Here is a 20,072-nt window from a genome sequence, read left to right on the forward strand (position 1 = left end):
TTTACTGGCCGAGGGAGCCGGCGTACAGCTTTCAGGTCATGTGACCAGCATGACTAAGCCGCTTCTGGTGAACCAGAACAGCGCAAGGAAACACCGTTTACCTTCCTGCCGGAGCGGTACCTATTTATCTACTTGCACTTTGACGTGCTTTTGAACTGCTAGGTTGGCAGGAGCAGGGACCGAGCAACGGGAGCTCACCCCGTTGCAAGGATTCGAACCACCGACCTTCTGATCGGCAAGCCCTAGGCTCTGTGCTTTAATCCACAGCGCCACCCGCGTTCTGCAAACTACCATACACACCAATAAATAATGGCATACATCTTCCCTGCTCGCAGTATTATTTATTTATTTTATTAGATAGTCATACAATGCAAAGCAGGTTCAGGGTGACTTACAATCCATTTTAAAAACATACAAAATGGTTAACAACCACCATAATTTTAAACCTTCAAATCAATACATAAAACACCAGCTTTCCATTGGGCAGAGGTACACTAATCAGCAACCCAGAGAAGCAGTAGCATAAAGCCATGACTCAGCTGGCTCAAATTCCATCAAATGGCCAGGTGAAAAGCACGAGTCTTAACCTGGTGTCAAAAGATGCCAGTGTCAGCACCAGGTAGCCCTTGGTCCAGAGAGCATTCCACAGGCTCTACAACCAAAAAGCTCTCTCTCACGTAATCAAGCAGTGACGAAAAAGACAATAGTTCAGGTAGTTTCGACCCTACCTCTTACCAGTGCCCCCCAAGCCAATCTTCAGGGTTAGGGTGCACATCAGACAGATAAAAATTGGTATCAAAATACATTTGGAATTTTACCCAGGGTTAAGAGCAACAACCTATAGCTAGTATTAATCATGGCTATGGTTGCAAGAGATCTTTCCTTTGATACAACCCTCCCACTCTTTTGAGCACTTTCTTTTCAAGAGCTTTTGACCTTTCTACAATACTTATTGGTGCCAAGAAATACCTTCTCTTACCCATTCTTCCATGATGCGTTGGACAGCGTCATTAGCTCTTAACGTATTTCGGCAGGCAAGGATGACATGTGCACCATGTAGCGCAAACGACTTGGCTGTTTCAAAGCCTACAACAAAACACATATTAAGAACATAAAGTAAGAATCAGAATTTAAAGCTAAGCAGCAGGTATTAACTAACAACCAAGACACTGGAAATATCAGGATTCTATCTGCATACTACAATACAGTATATTGATTATTGAGTCAAAATGTTTTTACCATACTCTCCCGTTAAAGTTCAAAAACTGAAAACCAATAAAGGAATTAGAATAAAACCAAATTGAAATAGAGGTATATATTCAAAATAGCAACATTACATTTGGCCAACAGCCAAGTCTATTATTTTTTATAAGCCATTTTTAGGCATAGTTTTGTGAATCTGATTTTTAAATGCTGGTATTCTCTGCTTTGATTCCCCCTTTGCTTGTGATTTTTAATTGTAGTTTTAATATGTATCATTATGCTTCAAGTATTGTTTTTAATTATGTATTTTTTCTGCCTAGTGCAAAATAATTTAAAATAAAAACAATTCTTAAAAAAAACAAAGTTTTTAGGAAATTTAGAGATTTTAGCAACAATCTAAGTGTAATCAAACTTGCTGCAAGGAGTGAATGTTGGCACAGTTGAAGCAGCACAAGAGAAATGGAGTAATATTCATAGCGACACACCTAACCTACAGGAGCAGAGCCTGTAGATTATCTCAGTACTGTATACATAAAATTCATATGGAAGAAGGCATACTCAAAATACTCAATTGGCTTGAAATGAAGGTGAGAAAAAGGTTCACTTTGACTCTTATTCAAGTCACTTCTTTACCATGTCAGTACCAAGCATACATGGAACTTAAGTGAGTCTTTTCTCTACCTGATATCGTTTAACAGTCACCATCCACCCAAATGCATTGCAGAGGGACTTGAGAAGTGGATTCAAGAAATAACTTGCTAGAAAGACATAGCTGCCAAGTCTCCCGATTTCCCCGGGAAACCCCCGTTTTTTAAAGCCATTCCCGGCTTCATCCCGTACGGCGAAATATCCCGTAATGACCACGATTTCTCGAGACTGTGCCCGTCTTTGTGAATGTGGTGCTCTTTCCCGTCAACCAACCGTACCTCGTCCACCTCCTCAGCTCTGTGCCCGCCCCTTTCTCTCCTTGTGATTGGCCGCCTTGGCAGAGTCTCCCTCAGGGATTGGTAGCCGGCATGCTAAGGAGGGTTTGGCTGTGCACTGTGTAATTAAGTTAGTGGGGCTGTCTCAGTACGCGCTAGAAGCGGCGGTGAGCTGGTCCAATCTCTATGGAGGTGACGGAGGGAAGCGCTCGGTGGCTGCTGGCGGGCTCCTCTAGCAGCAGCAGCAGCAGCCTGTGCCTCTCTCTCTCTCCCCTCCCAACCCTCCACCCCCTTTATCGGTGGATAATGTTCAGAGCCTGCTTTTCAAACACCCACTGTAATAAAAATGATCTCTTGAAAATCCAAAATGATCAATCTCTTCTCCCTTTCTTCTTCTTCCTGTCCTCCTCCTCCTCCTCCTCCTCCTCCTCCTCCTCCTCCCCCTCCCTCCTTTATGATCTCCTTTCTGCAAGACCCGGACGTTCAAGAAGGGGAGGGTGTGTGGGTGTGCATGTGCGTGTTTTGGGTTTTTTTTGCATTGCACCGAGCGCACTTCTCCAGGTCTGTCCCGTCCCCCGTCCCTCGTGCTCAAGCTCTGCTTCCCCGTCCCCCCCATCAAGCTCCAGGATTTCAGTTTATTATTTTATTACACCATCAATGCTCGCCCTCCTCCTCCCCAGCTGCTGCTGCCGCGGCTGCTGCTACAAACACATCCCTTTCCAAGCCCCCTCCCCTCACCGTGCCTTTTTCCTCTTTATTAATGTAATATTGGGGAAGGAGAGGAGATGCCCTCCTCCTGGGGAGCCCCTTCCACGTGGCCCCTATCCCCCCCCCCCGCCCGGCGGCAGAGGAGCGTGTGCGCTCTTCGGATCGGCTGCTTTTCTGTCCCTCTCCAACAGGCTCCCCCCCCCCAGCTCAGGGAGGGAATGGGTGGCGGATTCCTCCTGAGGGGGGAGGGAAGGAAAAAAGCCAGCGGTAGCAACACAATATTTCAATCTCGCCAGCCAGCTCGTGCCAGGGAACTTAAAGGAGTTTGCGCGCCCGCGTGCGGGGGGTTTTGGCTTCAAGGAATGCAAGCGAGAAGGGAGCAGGTAGGGCAGCAGGGCTGTTGCACCCCTCGAGGCGCAGGCAGAATCCGGGGAGAGGAGGCGAGCGGGATCGCCTCTGGCTGAGGAGGCTGTGTGTGTGTGTGTGCGCGCGAGCGCGCGTGCTCGTGGCACGCGTGTGTGTTTGGCACACCTCTCATCTGCTGGCTGCTCCTGCTGCTGCTGCATTTGCGAACAGACTGAGAAGGGAAGGAGGTGAATGCCGGAGGTCCTTTCCGGAGCCTCCGTGAGGAAAAGGGAAGAGGGCTGAGGGAAGAGGAGAGGGCTGGCTGGGTGGCTGGGCAACCTTCATGGAGCCTCGGCTCCTGGGCTGGAAATCGGGCAGCGCTGGCACCGGAAGTTGCTCCTACGCAACTTCCGGTGCCGATCTGCTGTGGTCCCGTATTTTTCTAACCCAGACTTGTAAGCTATGTAGAAAGAATTGTTACGTATCCCAGGGGAGTGACTTGGAGACATGCTCATATGATTTGTTATTATGATTCCTACTCCACTCTAGGGGCCCTCAGTGTGGCTTACATAATAAACACACATTAAAATGCAATTACAATTGTATTTTAAAAAAGAAAACTCAATTAAGAACAGAGAAATTGGATTGACAAAGTGACAACACCCTTGGTCCCTGAATAAAATGTTATGGTGTGACATTTGGTGCTCACTGGGACTGCTCACTAAAATGCTCAGTTTTCATGGCGTTGTATTGGCCATTTGACCCTTGGGTGCTCCCTTGAGCACCTTGTTTATGGGTGGTTCCAAATGGTAAATGGGTTCTTATACAGAAGGGAAATTGAGGCATGGGAAAAATAGCTGAAGATGTGAGCTTTTTAATGTTAAAACTAGGCTAACATAAAAGTGACTGATACAATTGTAAAACTAACTTCGAGGTACATTGGCAGTTGGAATTTGACAGTAGAATTTGAAATTAGAGTATTATGACATTGAATTTTTTTGCATATTTGCCCCTTTTTCAATAGGAAAAAATCAAATCCCTATCATATAATCAACCATGTATTTTGGAAAGCGGATTCCCTGTCTGTCTGTCTGTTCGTTCTCTATAGGTTTGGCCTCCTCTCGAAACACAGTTGCCAAACTTGGCATGAAGGTTTTCAAGGTGGGGGCGGGCAGTCTTTGTTGAAGTTTGGATGCCAGGCACCATTCTGAATCTTGATGGCAGACTGAAATGTGACTTTGTCATGACAACCCATTTTTTGATGTAACAGGTCCCTGAAGATATTGTTGCCCCACTGGTGGTCCTTCACCAGATTTGCCATGACTGTTCCAATCAGCACCAATTTGGATGGCTGAAGAGTGGAATAAAAAAAGGCTTTTAATTAATAAATACATTTTATTTCAAATGGAGGTATCACAGAGCCTTTCTCCCAAGGTACCCAAGTTGCATTCTGCTTGTATATTTGTAAATAAAGCATATTACCAAGGCAGGTCTCCAGTGTGCACTCACGCAAAACAATCTAAATGCAGTATGTAGTGAAAACGAGCAAGCTCTCTGATCCTCTCCTCAGATTGATCCAGGAATTTTCTAAGTTTCATGGGGTAACAACTCACAAAAGATGTCCCAAACAAATCTGAGAGCTCTGAAGAATGTTCCATAAACAGCATCAGACTGCCCCACTCAAACACAATCTAGCCACGATATACACCTTAATAACTTCAAGTTACTTAATGCTAGCAGCACTATTCCAAGTGTGGCTGAGGGATTCTAATAAACCAAAATATAGTGCAGTTTTGAAATGTTTAATCTCCCATCTTGAACTGTATTTGAATATAGACAGAAACCTGCTCCCTGATCTCAGGAACCAATATGGCAGCATTTGGTTATGACATCTTAAGAGGCATCCAAATACATAGCAAACAACAACTTTGCAAAACATAGACTCAATATCATTAATTAAATAATACTCCAAGGCTATCAGTAGCTTCAGGTTGGTGGAGGAGGGGATGTTCATCAGGACTGCCCCCAGGAGGAAGGGGGCTAACCCCTTCACTTATTTTAAAACTGTCTAGTTTGGCCCTCATATATAACAATAGGATTCAAGAAAGAAAGAACACAAGGAGCAGTGCCCAATTGTTTTGCTAAATTCCTTCCTGTATTTCTCAAAGTCTATACCACAATACATTATCAATGCCCATAGCCAAGTTTTCCACCTGTGACAACTGGTAGGAAATATAGTAGCAAGCATTATTAGGTGGTTTTGGTGCATGTTTTTGATAGATCAAATAGAAAATTTCCTACCAAGTTCTCATGATACTACAGCTTAATGACTTCCAACTGTAAACACTTGAATTAGCATATGAATACTTAATAGGACAATAATATAAGTATATCAATACCAAGAAATTGACAGAACAAGGTAACTATTTGTTCCACTTTTATTTTAAACATGCTGCACCATCCATTTAAATGTTGTTTACCCAGGGAAAAAAGCTATTAAACACAGGCTGCTTCACTTCTAGAAACACCCTGGGGCAAGAGAAATTTAGTTTACAACACAGGGTATAACTTAGATTATAGAATCAACAGACACCACATAAAGTTATACCATTCTCCGCAATTACATGCTTACAGTATTTAAGACTTAGCAATTTTCCTGCTTGCCTTTTAAAAGCCATTCATTGTACCGAGAAACTTTAATTATCTGGGCAATTCATTGTACACAGATGAATCCAGTTTCAACACATGCAACCTTTCTAATTCCATTCTAAGCAAATGTAGCAAGGAAACTTAAAAATTGCAAACATTATTAGCCAGTCATGCATTTTACTGTTTCAGTAAAAATAAGCATTGATATTGATACTGAATTGTATTTGTATTAGTTTTAAAATTAGTTTCATACTGTAATACCAACTCCTCACAATTTATTACTAGTCCAACTAAATAGGCATATGAACTGAATGATCTCTGACAGCAAACAAGTGTTGGAAGAAAGATTTTTTTATCCAGAAGCAGATCTAACCATCACCCAAATAGTTTTCAGGTGACTCTCTTAAAATAACAGAACTAGGTTCCTCAAATTCTATAAAATGAAAAGAAGATATTTTAGGCTTTTGTGTGTAAATCAAGATAGCAGCAAGAGATACAAATCACAGAGTTGTTTTATGTATTTATTATTATTTATTAAATTTCTTCATCTGAGGATCAGAGGGTGCTTTACAACATAAAAACAAAAATGCATACCATAAGGGGGGGAAAACCCTCAATAATCTCCACACACACAATCTAAAAGGCTATAGATTCTTTAATTAGCCAAAGGCCTGTGAGAAATGTTTTTGCCTGGTGCCTAAATGAAGGCAATGTAATGAGCCTTCCTGGGGAGCACATTCCACAAGCAGGGAGCCGCCACAGAAAAGGACAGTTTTCTGTTGCTGCCCTCTAGACTTTTTGCAGAGGAGGCACACAAAGAAGGGTCTCAGATGACAATTGTAGCCGTTCATTTCTCTGTAAAATTCCCAGACATTATATCCTATGTAGGTGTCTGAAATTGTGCAATAGGAAAACAAATGTGTAAAGCTGACTTATACTGAGTTAGTCTACTGATCCATTCAGCTCAGAACACTTTATTTACTGTCTTTCCCATAGCTACTTGGAGATGCCAGGAATTATACCTATAATCCTTTGAATGTAAAGCATGTGATCTGCTACTGAGTGTGGCTCTTCTCCTGTGCTGTTTGAAAGCGTGCATCTCCCAAAAGTTTTGCAAATTTCCATATGCATGTAACTTTACCTGTATGGTGCTGGTAGCTGGAAATGAAATATTTTTGCAATAATCCCCTGCACTAGTTGGCTTTCTGTTTAACTATTACATAAATACATAAATAAAAGTAGAATATGGAGACGCAGGAGAGAACTGTACAAAGTACAACCAATCTGAATTTAAAATGCCCATGCAAATTCAGGTTGGGGCAATAATGTTCAGTGTAACATGCAGTGTGTTATAAATTTTAAAATGACTACCCTAAAAATCTCCTGAGACAGGACTGACCCGACTAGTCTCAGGTTGAAAAAACTCTTATCTGACCCTCTAGTCACAATCCTATTTCTAACAGCAGTAAGAATACAAGCATGATGGAATACAAGCTTCACAAAAACTTTTTAAAGCCTCTAATTCAATAACCAGGCTTTCTTTGGTTGATCCCCCATCCCTACTGAACCCTTAACATTTTATAACATTTCATGTGAAAGTTTAAACACTAAAAGCTCTTTGCAGAACAAAATGTTTTCTTAATGGATTAAAACTTCCCATTTCTGCTTTTTCTTTTTCTACAGCACCATGGCATTGTAAAACAGAAAAATACTTTGTAATAATCAAACCTACCCTCTAACCAGCATACAGTGGTACCTTGGTTTTCGAACTTAATCTGTTCCAGGAATCCTTTCAACTCCCGAAACAGTTCAAAAACTAAGGTGTGGCTTCCAAATGGCTGCAGGAGCTTTCTGCACTCAATCGGAAACCGTGTCAGACGTTCGGCTTCTGAAATGTTTTCGTAAACCAGAACACTTACTTCTGGTTTACGGTGTTTGGGAGCCAATTTGCTCATCAACTAAGTCGTTTTGGCCCAGGGAATACACCTGAGGCCCTTCCAGCTTGAGTTTTCTTACTTGGGAATAATAGCTGAACTAGCTTAGTAACTGGTAGCAGAAAGTCTGCTTAGGGACTCCCATTTCTACCTTCCTAGTGCTTTTGTACCTTATCTACAGAGGCGTAGTTTCTTTTGCTTCCTATCAGTTTCCATCAGGAGTAATATCAAGGAAGGTTTATTTTTCTGCCATGATTTTTGTCATGGTTTCAACACCTATTTTTAAGCTGTTCACCTTAGGTATAGATCTGAAATCATAACATAGTGGGTTGTACCAATTACACTGGACATGCTTGAGCCTTCAGCTGAACCTGAAGCACTTATTTGAATCTCTGCTAATATTAGTGAACAAAAACAACACAGACTTCTAATGAAAGCTCAGCTTTATGGATATCTCTGTAAGTCAACTTCCTTCAATCTAGTACATCACAAATGGCAGCATCAGCCTTTAAGAATTTCATATACTTCAGGACGGATGTCTCACTGCTTTTTCTTTTCAACTGGAAATCTGTGTCTTCAGCTACATGCCATTAGATTAGCCTGCATTAAACCAAATTCCTGGAATTTTACTTCATTTCAGTTCCTCAATTTTCAATACTGTAGTAAAATTTAAGCTGGTTCCTATGAACCCAGAGAAATGGATCCTGCCCAGGGAGAGCCCAAGGATCCGGGCAAACAGACGAATTTAAGCGTCTCCTGCCTACCAAATAACAGAGACCAAACCAGGACATACGAAGCAAGGCACTTTTATTTTCGCTGTTGCAACAGGGTCCTTCCTCTCACACAGGAGAACAAGGAAGGAACCCCAAACAAAGATGTCTTGCCCTTAAAAAGAGATTTGAAATTGGTTTCAGCCCACCCCCCAGAAGCATCATCCATATGTCACAGAAGGGGTGTAGCCCAAGACCCCCCCTCCCTAGATTCATCATAGGCACATCATGAACGGGGAGGTCTGGTGGCAGTAATCTGAGCATCCTGGACCCTGCCCCCTGCCCCCAAAACCTAATCAACAAAATTGAGAGATATTTACATTTCCCTGTTTCCCAGCCAAGTTAATCACACCCTTTTGTCTGGCAGTCAGGTATCAGGATGCCAGGGTTATCACTTTAATTCCTGAGACAATGAGAAGGTTCCCCCCACCCCCCTTCTTCCTTGCAGAGGAACACCTGGTCAGAGAGAGAGTCAAAATGGTGTCAGAAAGGCCTGTCTTCCTGTGCTGCTTCAGACATGTGCCTGTACTGTACATTCATGTACATGTTTTATGAACAATTATTATTATATATATATATACATGACCTCAAAATTCTTATAACAATACCTACCCAGCAGATTTGTTTCTTGTGACAATCTACAACCCACAGCTTTGTAGTTCACAATTGCTCTACCTATTAATTCTTTTCCCATTTTTTTTCAGAAGACAAAGCAAGTTTATCTTCCAGAGAAAGAATGCCTTTGTGGGAATGAAGTTTAAGAGAAGGTACGTTTTCATGCCCACAGCAAAATAGAGCAGGAGGGGGTACTTGCTACTCAACAGCTTCTTCTTCAGATGTGAAAATTACTGTGCAGCTCCTCTGTGAGCAAGCTACTGCAGAACAGAGTACTAATTAAGCATTAAGGAAAAACAAAATTAGTTGCATGTTTTAAATCTCCTTTTGGCAAGTACAACAGTGCAATATTAATACAAGCAGTTTCATAAAAATTAAAAAGACATATTTCATCTCAGATGAAATTAGAAGACTGTTTTGTCAGCTAAAGTGTGCTGGATCTTTTCAAGCATTAAAGCAACACATTTTCTCTGAGTTGGGAAAACAAGTGTGACTTCTAGACACAAATGGAACCAACGACAGTATCCTTTAGATCATTCTCTATTTATTCTTCTATTTATACACATTAGAGGGATCAAATGGACATTAGGAATTGATTAACAAAAGACAATAACCCCTCCAAACAAACATACAAGTATCACCCAAACAAGCTCACAGAATTTTTTTTAGGAGCGAGGAGATAAACGCAAAGGCTCATGTGCTCTATAGCCCTCAATCCTTTTGTCTGCTTCTTCCAAGAAACTCTGCAAATGCAGTTCTATACATAACGCAGGATGCCCCTAAAGGGTCACAGTCCCAACACAGTGTATTACGGTATTCCCTCCTTCAAATTCCATGCCAAAACCAGGGTCATGACAAATGCTAGGAATACAGTACAGTGGTACCTCGGTTTATGAACACAATTGGTTCCGGAAGTCTGTTCATAAACTGAAGCGAACTTTCCCATTGAAAGTAATGGAAAGTGGATTAATCTATTCCAGACGGCGTCCGCAGAGTACTCAACATGGAGCGTACATAACCCAAAGCATGGGTGTAATTGGTTCCGGAAATCTGTTCATAAACTGAAGCGTTCATAAACTGAAGCGAACTTTCCCATTGAAAGTAATGGAAAGTGAATTAATCTGTTCCAGATGAGTCTGCGGCGTTTGTAAACCGACAATTCGTAAACTGAGGTGTTCATAAACCGAGGTTCCACTGTATATGGAATGTTTAAAAAATACAAAGTAGAGCAACAGTGTCATGATGCCACCACATAAATAGCAGCTCTTAGATCAGTACTAGTAGTTTAGAAGGATGCCTTATGTTTCTCTTTTGTTTATGGATATACTGTAACAGTTATTACTTCTCCCAGTGAAGTGTGGAGAAAGTCTTGCAATTATTGTTATTTGGGGGCGGGGCAGGGGGAGGATAACAGTTTGCTTTGCTAGTACAGGCTGCTAGAATAGTTTAGTTAGTAGAGCATGAGATTGCTAATCTCAGTTTTGTCGGTTTGAGCCCCATGTTAGGCAAAAGATTCCTGTATTGCAGGGGGTTGGACTAGATGACCCTTGGGTCCCTTTCAAATCTACAATTTTATGAGTCTATGTACCACCAAAACAAATATTATCAAACTCTAAGCAGATTATATGCAGCATCCCAGCCAACTACTGCAACCATTAATCCACATTATGTTTGCCCAAGGCAGACTTAAATAGGTTTATAAAGCCCCTAAAAAGCAGCATTACCTGATATAGACCAGAAGGGCTTCAAGTCTGAAAGATGTGTTGAAAACAAAACACTTTCTATTTCCCATTCTGCCTCCCTACATCCACCCAAGTAAGTCATTAATTTAAGTCTTCCATTTAGAAAGTGAAAACTAGATGGAACTGCATGTACAGCACAACATACATTATCTTAGAAATGACATTCCTTCTTTCTGAGATAGCACCTGTCACCTGTAATTTTCATTAAACCTTTTTACATTAAACTTTTTTAAAAAAAATAATATGATGCCCAGTCCATGAACAGCACACCTTTCAAATTGATCAGAAGGTTTATAAGCAGTGTTTCTCCGAAAATAAGACACCATCTTATATTTATTTTTCCTCAAAAAAACACAAAAAAACACAATGGCTTATTTTTTTTCCCTCCTACTCCTCCTGTTGTGGCCAGCATTGCTTCTGCGCCTATCACTATGCCTTATTTTTGGGGTATGGCTTATATTCCTTGAATGCTTAAAAATCCTGCTATGGCTTGTTTTATGGTTACGTCTTATTTTCGGAGAAACAGGATATTAGCCAGCTAGATGCCGCAGCCCTAACCATTAGATATTCTTGTCAAAAGTAAACAATGCTCCCAAAAGGCTTACGGGAAAATTGGAAGGGAGATATAAAAGCAGCAATGACAGCTTGTTCACAAGCAGTCTGAACAATGGTGTCACATCACCACAACTAGGAGAGCTTTTACAGCCCTTTATTTAATCTTTTCCTAAGAGCAGTGATATTCAATGATATTCATTAGTTGAATTGTTTCATAGGTTAGCTAACCTTTAGTTTAAACAACTATAGTCTTATCTTGGGGAAGTTTATCCCTGACTGCTATGTAATTTTCAATTCTTTTCAGAGTTTACAGCTCCTGTTTAGCTTTTGATTACAAGGAAACCTCAGCCCCTAAACATTTTCCTTCTGAGGAAACAGATAGAAATTGTCCAGTGAAACGAGTCACTTAGTCGGCACCTCATCAAGGTTTACTTTATTTAGAGGTTACTTTGGGCAATTCATGTCTTTTCTATACCAAGTTTCTTTGGGGAAGTTTAAACCTATTATGTTTCTTTGAGTAATCATTAGTTGAGTTTTAGTATTATTCACTTCATCAATCTCGTTTCAGGGATTTATCACGGCATAGTTTTGTTTTTGTTCTGATTATACATTCCCGTGATTGTCTTTTTTGCCATTTTTGTTCACAAGAACTGAGCTTTAATCCAGCTATGAACCAAGCCTGCCACAAGGGCTTATAGGGGAAGCTGTGACAAGGCAAAAGAGGGGGAGCTGTTACATTCCTTAAATAAGCCTTCATGTGACTCCAACTTATAGAGTTAGGTAGTGCACAGAGTTGTTCTGTAATGAAAGATAAATAATGTTAACAAGTGATATACCAAAGAGATTTCATTACAAGTGTAATTATTGAACCTTTTGGCCTCAATGTAATCTCACGTATTACAAGTTTGTCTTGCATTGTGAATTTCAGCCAAAGTTGATAGAGTTCAATAACTTGACTAACCATCCATGTATACTGCTCATTACCCAAGTAATAGATTTATCAAAGCAGGCATGAGGCGATACAAGGAACAGATACCATTTCTAGAAATACCTCAGTGGAAATTCAACAAAAGCCTTATTATTAAGAACTTAGCTCCACAATTTAGAGCGTAGAGAGAATGGTACCTAATGTAAAAGTAAGCACAATAAAAGATGGCAAAGCTAATGTACATACTAGGAGGTCATTTGCACTTAAACTCCATAAAAAAACCTACAAAACTGCAGGTATACTTGATTGTGAGATTCTTCCTGCAACAGTGTAGAATGCTTGCATCACACTTTTGGGGAGTAAGATAACAGACCTTGAGCATTTTTTCTGTTCTCTATGTGACACTAAATGCAAGTAAGTTCTGTGCAACTTTCCTCCACTGTACAGTTTTCTGCTAGGCAGGCAGTGAAGAAATTCCATTAAGGATGGACAGTGATAAGGACTGCTTCACTCCCCACCCACAAAAATCACATATTAAAAATGCACCTCTACCATTACAAGGACTAGGTTTTCACTTTGCTTATTTTTGAAAATAAACGCCAAGGCTCCCAAGAGCTGTAGATTTCACAGAAAACTCCCAAAAGCCACTTTTCTTGGGAAAAACAAGCAATGTCTGGCATCTGTGCTTGGGAGATTTAAGAGAACTTCACAGCAAATTTAGATAATCAGGATTCTAATGAAACTCTACTTTCTGACTAATGTGCAGGTGTGGGATTTTGAACCAACAGCAAGAAGATTATTCTCAACTGGAAATATACTAAAGGAAGAATCCTACTATCTGCAGGAAGTAGGGCATTACTAAACTCTTCATCACTATCTAAAAAAACACTTCCATAGTCCAAGGGCGTTTAGGCTATCCTCTGCTAACATTTTTTAGAATTTATTTCACCTTAATCAAGTTCCTGTTCATATTACCTCTCCCCTAGTTTTAAGATCTGACAACAGAAACTATTCAAAAGTTCTGTATAGAGGAAAAACAATATTCATAATTCAATCTAACAATTTTGATAGCTTTGCCCCAACACTATGGTTTTACAGTTTTCCCTTAATCCAAATATATTTGATCACATCTGCCACTATGGTTCCAATGACTGCATTCCAATTCATTTTCTCTTTGCATTTGTCTACTTTTGACAAGCCTAAAAGAAATTTAACACAAATGTTACAAAAAGATAGTTTTGCATACCTCATATGTCATTAGTTTGCTTTTCTATTTCAAGCATCAGACATTACAAAAAAAAAGTCTTCAGCCCACAAGGGCAAACAAAACAAGGACACCAAGGCAAGCAGGTTTGCAAAACTATTTAAAAACTGCATCTCTTATCATTACTTAGTCAGGTTTTGGAAAGCAGCTATAACAAAAGAGATGGCACTATAGAGCACAAAAGTGGCAGCAACCTTTTGAGGGGCCAATTGTGATATCAAGTATCAATTTCATCATGTCTCAGGCAGAGACAAATGCAAAACAATGCAAGATCAAATAACTATGCAGGACTCAAAGACAAGGGAATAACACAAAGTAGTTACTAACATGTACAAATATCATAGAAGACAGGTGCAGAGACACTGGGTTGTGGGCAAAGAGTAATTCAAGGGCTTATCTGTGAGAAGTACAAGTTGACTTCTTCTTGAAAGATCAGACCCCCAACCACAAAGTGCTTTTGTAACTTTTTTCAGTTTTTGAGAACTGCTTAACACTAATGTTTGAGAATGGGGAATAAAAAGCTCCCCCTTGAGTGTACAGTTCTAATTGTGCTGGTTTTTTGCATCCTGGCCATGGTGTATATATTTCCTCTCACAAAAGGAAGCCATGGAGTGGAGCAACTGAAAATGACATGATGCAACTTGCTGAATTGTTTAGTTTCCATCTCTCTTTAATCTCCCATGTACACATAAACTCAGGGGCCAGGCTTCAACACACACTCAAACAGTTTTCCAATTACTTTGACATTCAAAGGCAAAAGGTTTGTTGAAGGAGACTCGTGGCATGCACGACCAAATCTATTGTACAGTAGCAGATACAATATTGCTTTTCCTCAAAAGAGTTTAAGCATGTTACAGTTTGTAATAGAAGAATTTAGGGAGCTTTGCCTATGCCCCTAGAGAAAATGTGTTCCTTTAAAGAATTTCAGCAGCATCACAAGTGTTCTTGCATCGTGTTGCAGAATTCTTGCACTGCCTAGAAGAGATTAGATCCAAGTGAGTACTGCATACACAAAGCTAGACTACACAGGATTTCAAGGACATAAAGAAAGCTTTAGATAAGCCTTAAAAGACAAAGTCTAGTGTTTTGATATCCACATTTATCTTTATGTTAAGTGAAAAATCCTGGGATACTACTAACTACTGTGCTTAGTTTTGTCAGATACATCTGCCAATGAAGTTAAAATCAACTACTTGCAGAAATTAGTTCACATACTCTTCCACATTTGAACTTTAGCACCAGCAATTGATATATAAAAAGCCCAAGACAAAACTAATATTTGTTTTGGTAAACTTTGAAGCACTTTGATATGTTGCTCTTCATTTTTTTTCCAGAAGAACAATAGAGCCCTCTAGTGGGGGAAAAATCAAGACTTTTGACTGCCAACTCATAAGTAAGATAGGAGCACAGGATACGGTTGCCAAATGTGTATTGTTTTAAAAGGTTTTTATCCTATGTTTCTGCTTTACACCACACTGGAAAGGCTAAGATACGTAAAAAATCCAACAACATTAAAGCTATGACCAAAATATATTATTCTCCATAGACTGAACAAGATACAAACACAAAGCCTTGCCACTTGATAGAAACAGACTTCCCTGAACTATGCCTTACTAGACATAGAAAGACCCTGCAGTATATTTTTAATAAAACTTGGAAGTAGTAAATTTTCAAAACCCATCACGAATTTTCACTTCCTTTACTGGAAATACAGGTGAAGGGATGCTAATGCTAATTACAACAAGTGTTTATAAACTGTCAGCTAATATTTTTTGTGCTCCACAGAAATGCAGAAAACCCAACAGACAAGGCCTTCAATAGCAAGTAAGTAGAACCCAACAATGAATATTTTTAAATTTTCATTTTGAATAGGTGGTATACTCAAAGGAAAAGCCTCTTATGTTTTCATCATATTATACATTTCCTCACTCTAGGAAGTTTAGAGGAACTAGAAAGCAATTAACTGCCAACTATATTCTCCCCCACCTCCTTACGTAGCTTTGAAATTTTCAAACTGCAAGTATGCTTTCTTTCTAGTTAAATTTAGAACTCCATAGTTTGATGCAATAGCTTACACCTATTATCTTTTTTGAAAATACAGTGTTCAAATCACCATGGGAAATAATAAGTCACATTACTCACTGGCACATATATACATGAACTCTTTTTTATTTAATAGGCATTTGCTTCATTGGTATAATGAGCTCCTGTTTGGGGCTCAATATTAAAAGAAGTACCTGGTAGCAAAGTTATCCAGAACAATAACTGCCAAGAATTTAACTATGACCAAAAACTCTAAATAATTATCTAGGATGTTGCTTGTGAGGAAGCCAAACCAGACAATTGTGTAATAATGCATCATCACTTGGCATGCAGTTTTCCTGAGTCATTTCTTACCTTCCTTTGATGACAGACTGTACTTTTAGATTCGATGCTAAGGGACAAATCAGAACTGGGACAATTTTCTGTGCAGATGAACCTTTACATGGAAATAAGTAGTTATTGGGACTTGCATCCAATTAAATAAATTTAAGTTTGGAATGTTGGTCCTTTTATACAGAAATATACTACATATAGCATTGATCAACCTTGTATTTTGAAAATCAGTTATGAAGACCACTGAGGTAGTATCCACATGCATGTGTTGTTGTTGTTTAGTCGTTTAGTCGTGTCCGACTCTTCGTGACCCCATGGACCATAGCACGCCAGGCACTCCTGTCTTGCACTGCCTCCCGCAATTTGGTCAAACTCATGTTCGTAGCTTCGAGAACACTGTCCAACCATCTCGTCCTCTGTCGTCCCCTTCTCCTAGTGCCTTCAATCTTTCCCAACATCAGGGTCTTTTCCAAGGATTCTTCTCTTCTCATGAGGTGGCCAAAGTATTGGAGCCTCAGCTTCACGATCTGTCCTTCCAGGGAGCACTCAGGGCTGATTTCCTTAAGAATGGATAGGTTTGATCTTCTTGCAGTCCATGGGACTCTCAAGAGTCTCCTCCAGCACCATAATTCAAAAGCATCAATTCTTCGGCGACCAGCCTTCTTTATGGTCCAGCTCTCACTTCCATACATCACTACTGGGAAAACCATAGCTTTAACTATACGGACCTTTGTCGGCAAGGTGATGTCTCTGCTTTTTAAGATGCTGTCTAGGTTTGTCATTGCTTTTCTCCCAAGAAGCAGGCGTCTTTTAATTTCGTGACTGCTGTCACCATCTGCAGTGATCAAGGAGCCCAAGAAAGTAAAATCTCTCACTGCCTCCATTTCTTCCCCTTCTATTTGCCAGGAGGTGATGGGACCAGTGGCCATGATCTTGGTTTTTTTGATGTTGAGCTTCAGACCATATTTTGCGCTCTCCTCTTTCACCCTCATTAAAAGGTTCTTTAATTCCTCCTCGCTTTCTGCCATCAAGGTTGTGTCATCTGCATATCTGAGGTTGTTGATATTTCTTCCGGCAATCTTAATTCCGGCTTGGGATTCATCTAGTCCAGCCTTTCGCATGATGAATTCTGCATATAAGTTAAATAAGCAGGGAGACAATATACAACCTTGTCGTACTCCTTTCCCAATTTTGAACCACTCAGTTGTTCCATATCCAGTTCTAACTGTAGCTTCTTGTCCCATATAGAGATTTCTCAGGAGACAGATGAGGTGATCAAAGACAACAGGCATCAAAGACAACAGGCATCCACATGCATGTAACACATGCAAACTCCCCGATACAGCTTGCCACAAAACTGATTGCAGAATTGACCTACCTATTCCTGAATTTGCTCCAGTGACTATGACCACTTTTCCACTCATATCACGACCCTGAAGGATTTCCATTGCAGTGGTGTTTCCATCATACTTCTGCTTGGCATTGGGTTTCATTGGATTATCTTCTACTGTAAATGCTAGTCTTGGGTCAAGGTATGTTGTCCTTTTATTTATGTGGCTTAAGAGAAACAAGAACAATTGTCATGCTTATATATCTTGCTTCAGCAACAATGCAAACACTGAGATATACTTTATATTCAAACACTGCTATGTCCCTGTTCAGTTTTAAGTTACCGACTTGCTGCTTGTATTGCTGAGTCCTACCTTGTTAGTCTCCACAACCCCCATTCTTTCACAATCCTGGAGAAGTGCAAAATTAGGTTTTATCAGGGGGTTCCTCTCCGATACGAAAATGTGGAATAGTAAGGAAAGAGGACAAATAGGAAATTCTATTTATCTCTCATCTGGGTAAAGGCATAACTGCAGGATTCTATGGCCTTTGGTTAAACTTGGATCATACCCAGGATACATGTATGAGAAAATGGGTGTGAGATTCAAAGAATAATGAGGAAACAATGGATTTGGGATAACTTCCTATCTAATATAATTTTAGCAGACCTAAAGGAGTACTATTTTAAAACCATTTATCAATGGTTTGATCAACACCTTAAAAACTGAATTTGATATATAAGTTAGTATTGGATAGATGTTGAAAATGTGGATTGTAGAAAGTGGATTAAATATGTACCCTTTGGAATTGTTATCAAATAAAATTATTGTTAAAATCCGTTCAGGCTAATATCTGATATGTTAGGCTATCATATACCCTTGCAGCCTTAAATATTTCTGCTTTGTTATTTAAAAGATGTTATTCCAGAAAATGATTTAAAAATAGTGTTCAACCTTATAACTACTGCTAAGACTAAAATAGCTAAAAATTGGAGATAAAGTGTATATCCTACAATATCTGAATGGACTGAGAAAATTTGGTCCATAGTAACTTATGATTGAACTAACTTATCAAAGAATACATATAAATTAGTCTAACAGGTTTATTTTAAAAGTTTTTTTGTAATGTTCTGGAACAAGTGTAAGGATGATGTCCAACCTTATGCAGCTTTCGACCTACTGTAATTGTATTTCTTTATGCTCTTTCTCTTTGGTTTATTTTGTGTATTAATAAAATAAAATGTATTATTTTTTAAAAAAATTCATCACTTTGAACCTACTCTTTGAATAACCTGCCCACCAAGGTGTGATTCACAACATTACCCTACCCTCAATTCATTGGCAGGTAAAGCCAAACTTTTTTGCCCAGATTTTTGGGGAGGTATACCTGGAAAATATGAGCACCTGTTTGTCATTACTACTTTGCTTTTATTACTTTGCTAATCTGCAATTAGATAGAAGATTTTCATTCTTGCATTCAGCTTAGTACTACATTGTTTCAACTCTAATTTTGATGTTTACATGTCCCTGCCCTGGAACCTTCAGAGAAAGGGTGGATTACAAATATTTTTAATAAATAAGGTTTTTTGAACTATTTGTATAATTTTATCACACAATTTGGAGGTCGTGGTAAGAGTCTTTTAGGAATAAAATTAGACCCTAGAGGACAGACCAAAAAATCCTACCAATAATCTTACAGGCTCTAACCAACAGCAGGAATATCAAAAGAGGGATTCAAATGAGAAGCATAAAAAGCAGCTATCCATATTTTAGCTTCATGAACACTCGGATTGAAAAAAACAGAGATTGATTGCTAAAAAAACACCCAGCAGCATACAAGACCTGTGGCTATCTTAAACCTAGAACTCTTGAGTTTTCCATTATTTTGTTCCTGTAGCACAAAAGGCTGAAAGTCAATGGGGAACAGTTACGGTATCAGTTTCTTCTCTATGGATTAGCTTTCCTTAAGTAAAAAAAAAGTGGCCCACAACAAGTAAGAAACATTAATAGTCTGTAACTGAAGGCCAATTGTGATATTACTGGCTTACAGTCTCAGTTCTGTGTGTTGGGAAGGTGACAGAAAAATAGTTATGAAAAAGAGTCGAATGCAATATGACTACATGAAGCTGGTTTAAACAGTCAGACTATCAAGCCTACCACTGTATTGTTCACCAGGACAGTGGTTCACTGAGTCTCAGGGAGAGATATTTCCCAGGACCTTCAACCAGGCACCATTTAAGTGTAAGTACAAGGGATGAAACCTATAAACATAAAAGAGCCTGCTGAATCAGTTCAATAGCCCGTCTAGTCCAGCCTCCTGTTCTCACAGTGGCAAAGCAGATGCCTATAGGACTCCCCAAAGCAGGAACTAAGCACAACAGCACTCTCCCCAGCTCCCAGGAATTAGTATTTGGAAACTTTGTGCCTCTGACAATAGTGGGGTAGAACCTAGTCACTGTGGCTGGTAACCATTGATAGCCTTATTCTCCATTAATTTGTCTAAAACTCTTTTGAAGTCACCTAAGTTGGTGGCCATTGCCACCTCTTGTGGGATAAAATTTTACAGTTTAACTATCCATTGTGTGAAATAGTACTTTCTGTTTCTCCTGCTCTTTTGTATTCCAATATTATGGAAACTTTTTACATGCATATGCTCTGTAAATTAGCTGTGAATTCTCCAAGTTTCAAGACAGACTTCCATTGACAGCTTCAAGCAAATTTTGCAAAGAAAG

At 39.6% G+C, this 20,072-nt stretch overlaps 1 protein-coding gene across 4 annotated transcripts in view; it reads right to left on the reverse strand.

Annotated features, from left to right (window-relative positions):
- Positions 1-20,072, reverse strand: part of WWOX (WW domain containing oxidoreductase) — a 543,814-nt gene that overhangs the window by 518,579 nt on the left and 5,163 nt on the right. For 3 of the 4 annotated variants that reach the window (XM_035117487.2, XM_035117485.2, XM_060275966.1), the window contains exons 4-5: positions 17,391-17,569; positions 980-1,086 (exon numbers count right to left, since the gene is read on the reverse strand). In XM_035117487.2, coding sequence (XP_034973378.1) covers positions 980-1,086; positions 17,391-17,569 — 286 coding nt within the window. The remainder of the gene's footprint in view (positions 1-979; positions 1,087-17,390; positions 17,570-20,072) is intronic. The other variant, XM_035117488.2, reaches the window with a different exon arrangement.

This window comes from Zootoca vivipara, chromosome 6, assembly GCF_963506605.1.
Source record: "Zootoca vivipara chromosome 6, rZooViv1.1, whole genome shotgun sequence".
In the NCBI taxonomy this organism is placed as follows: Eukaryota; Metazoa; Chordata; class Lepidosauria; order Squamata; family Lacertidae; genus Zootoca; species Zootoca vivipara.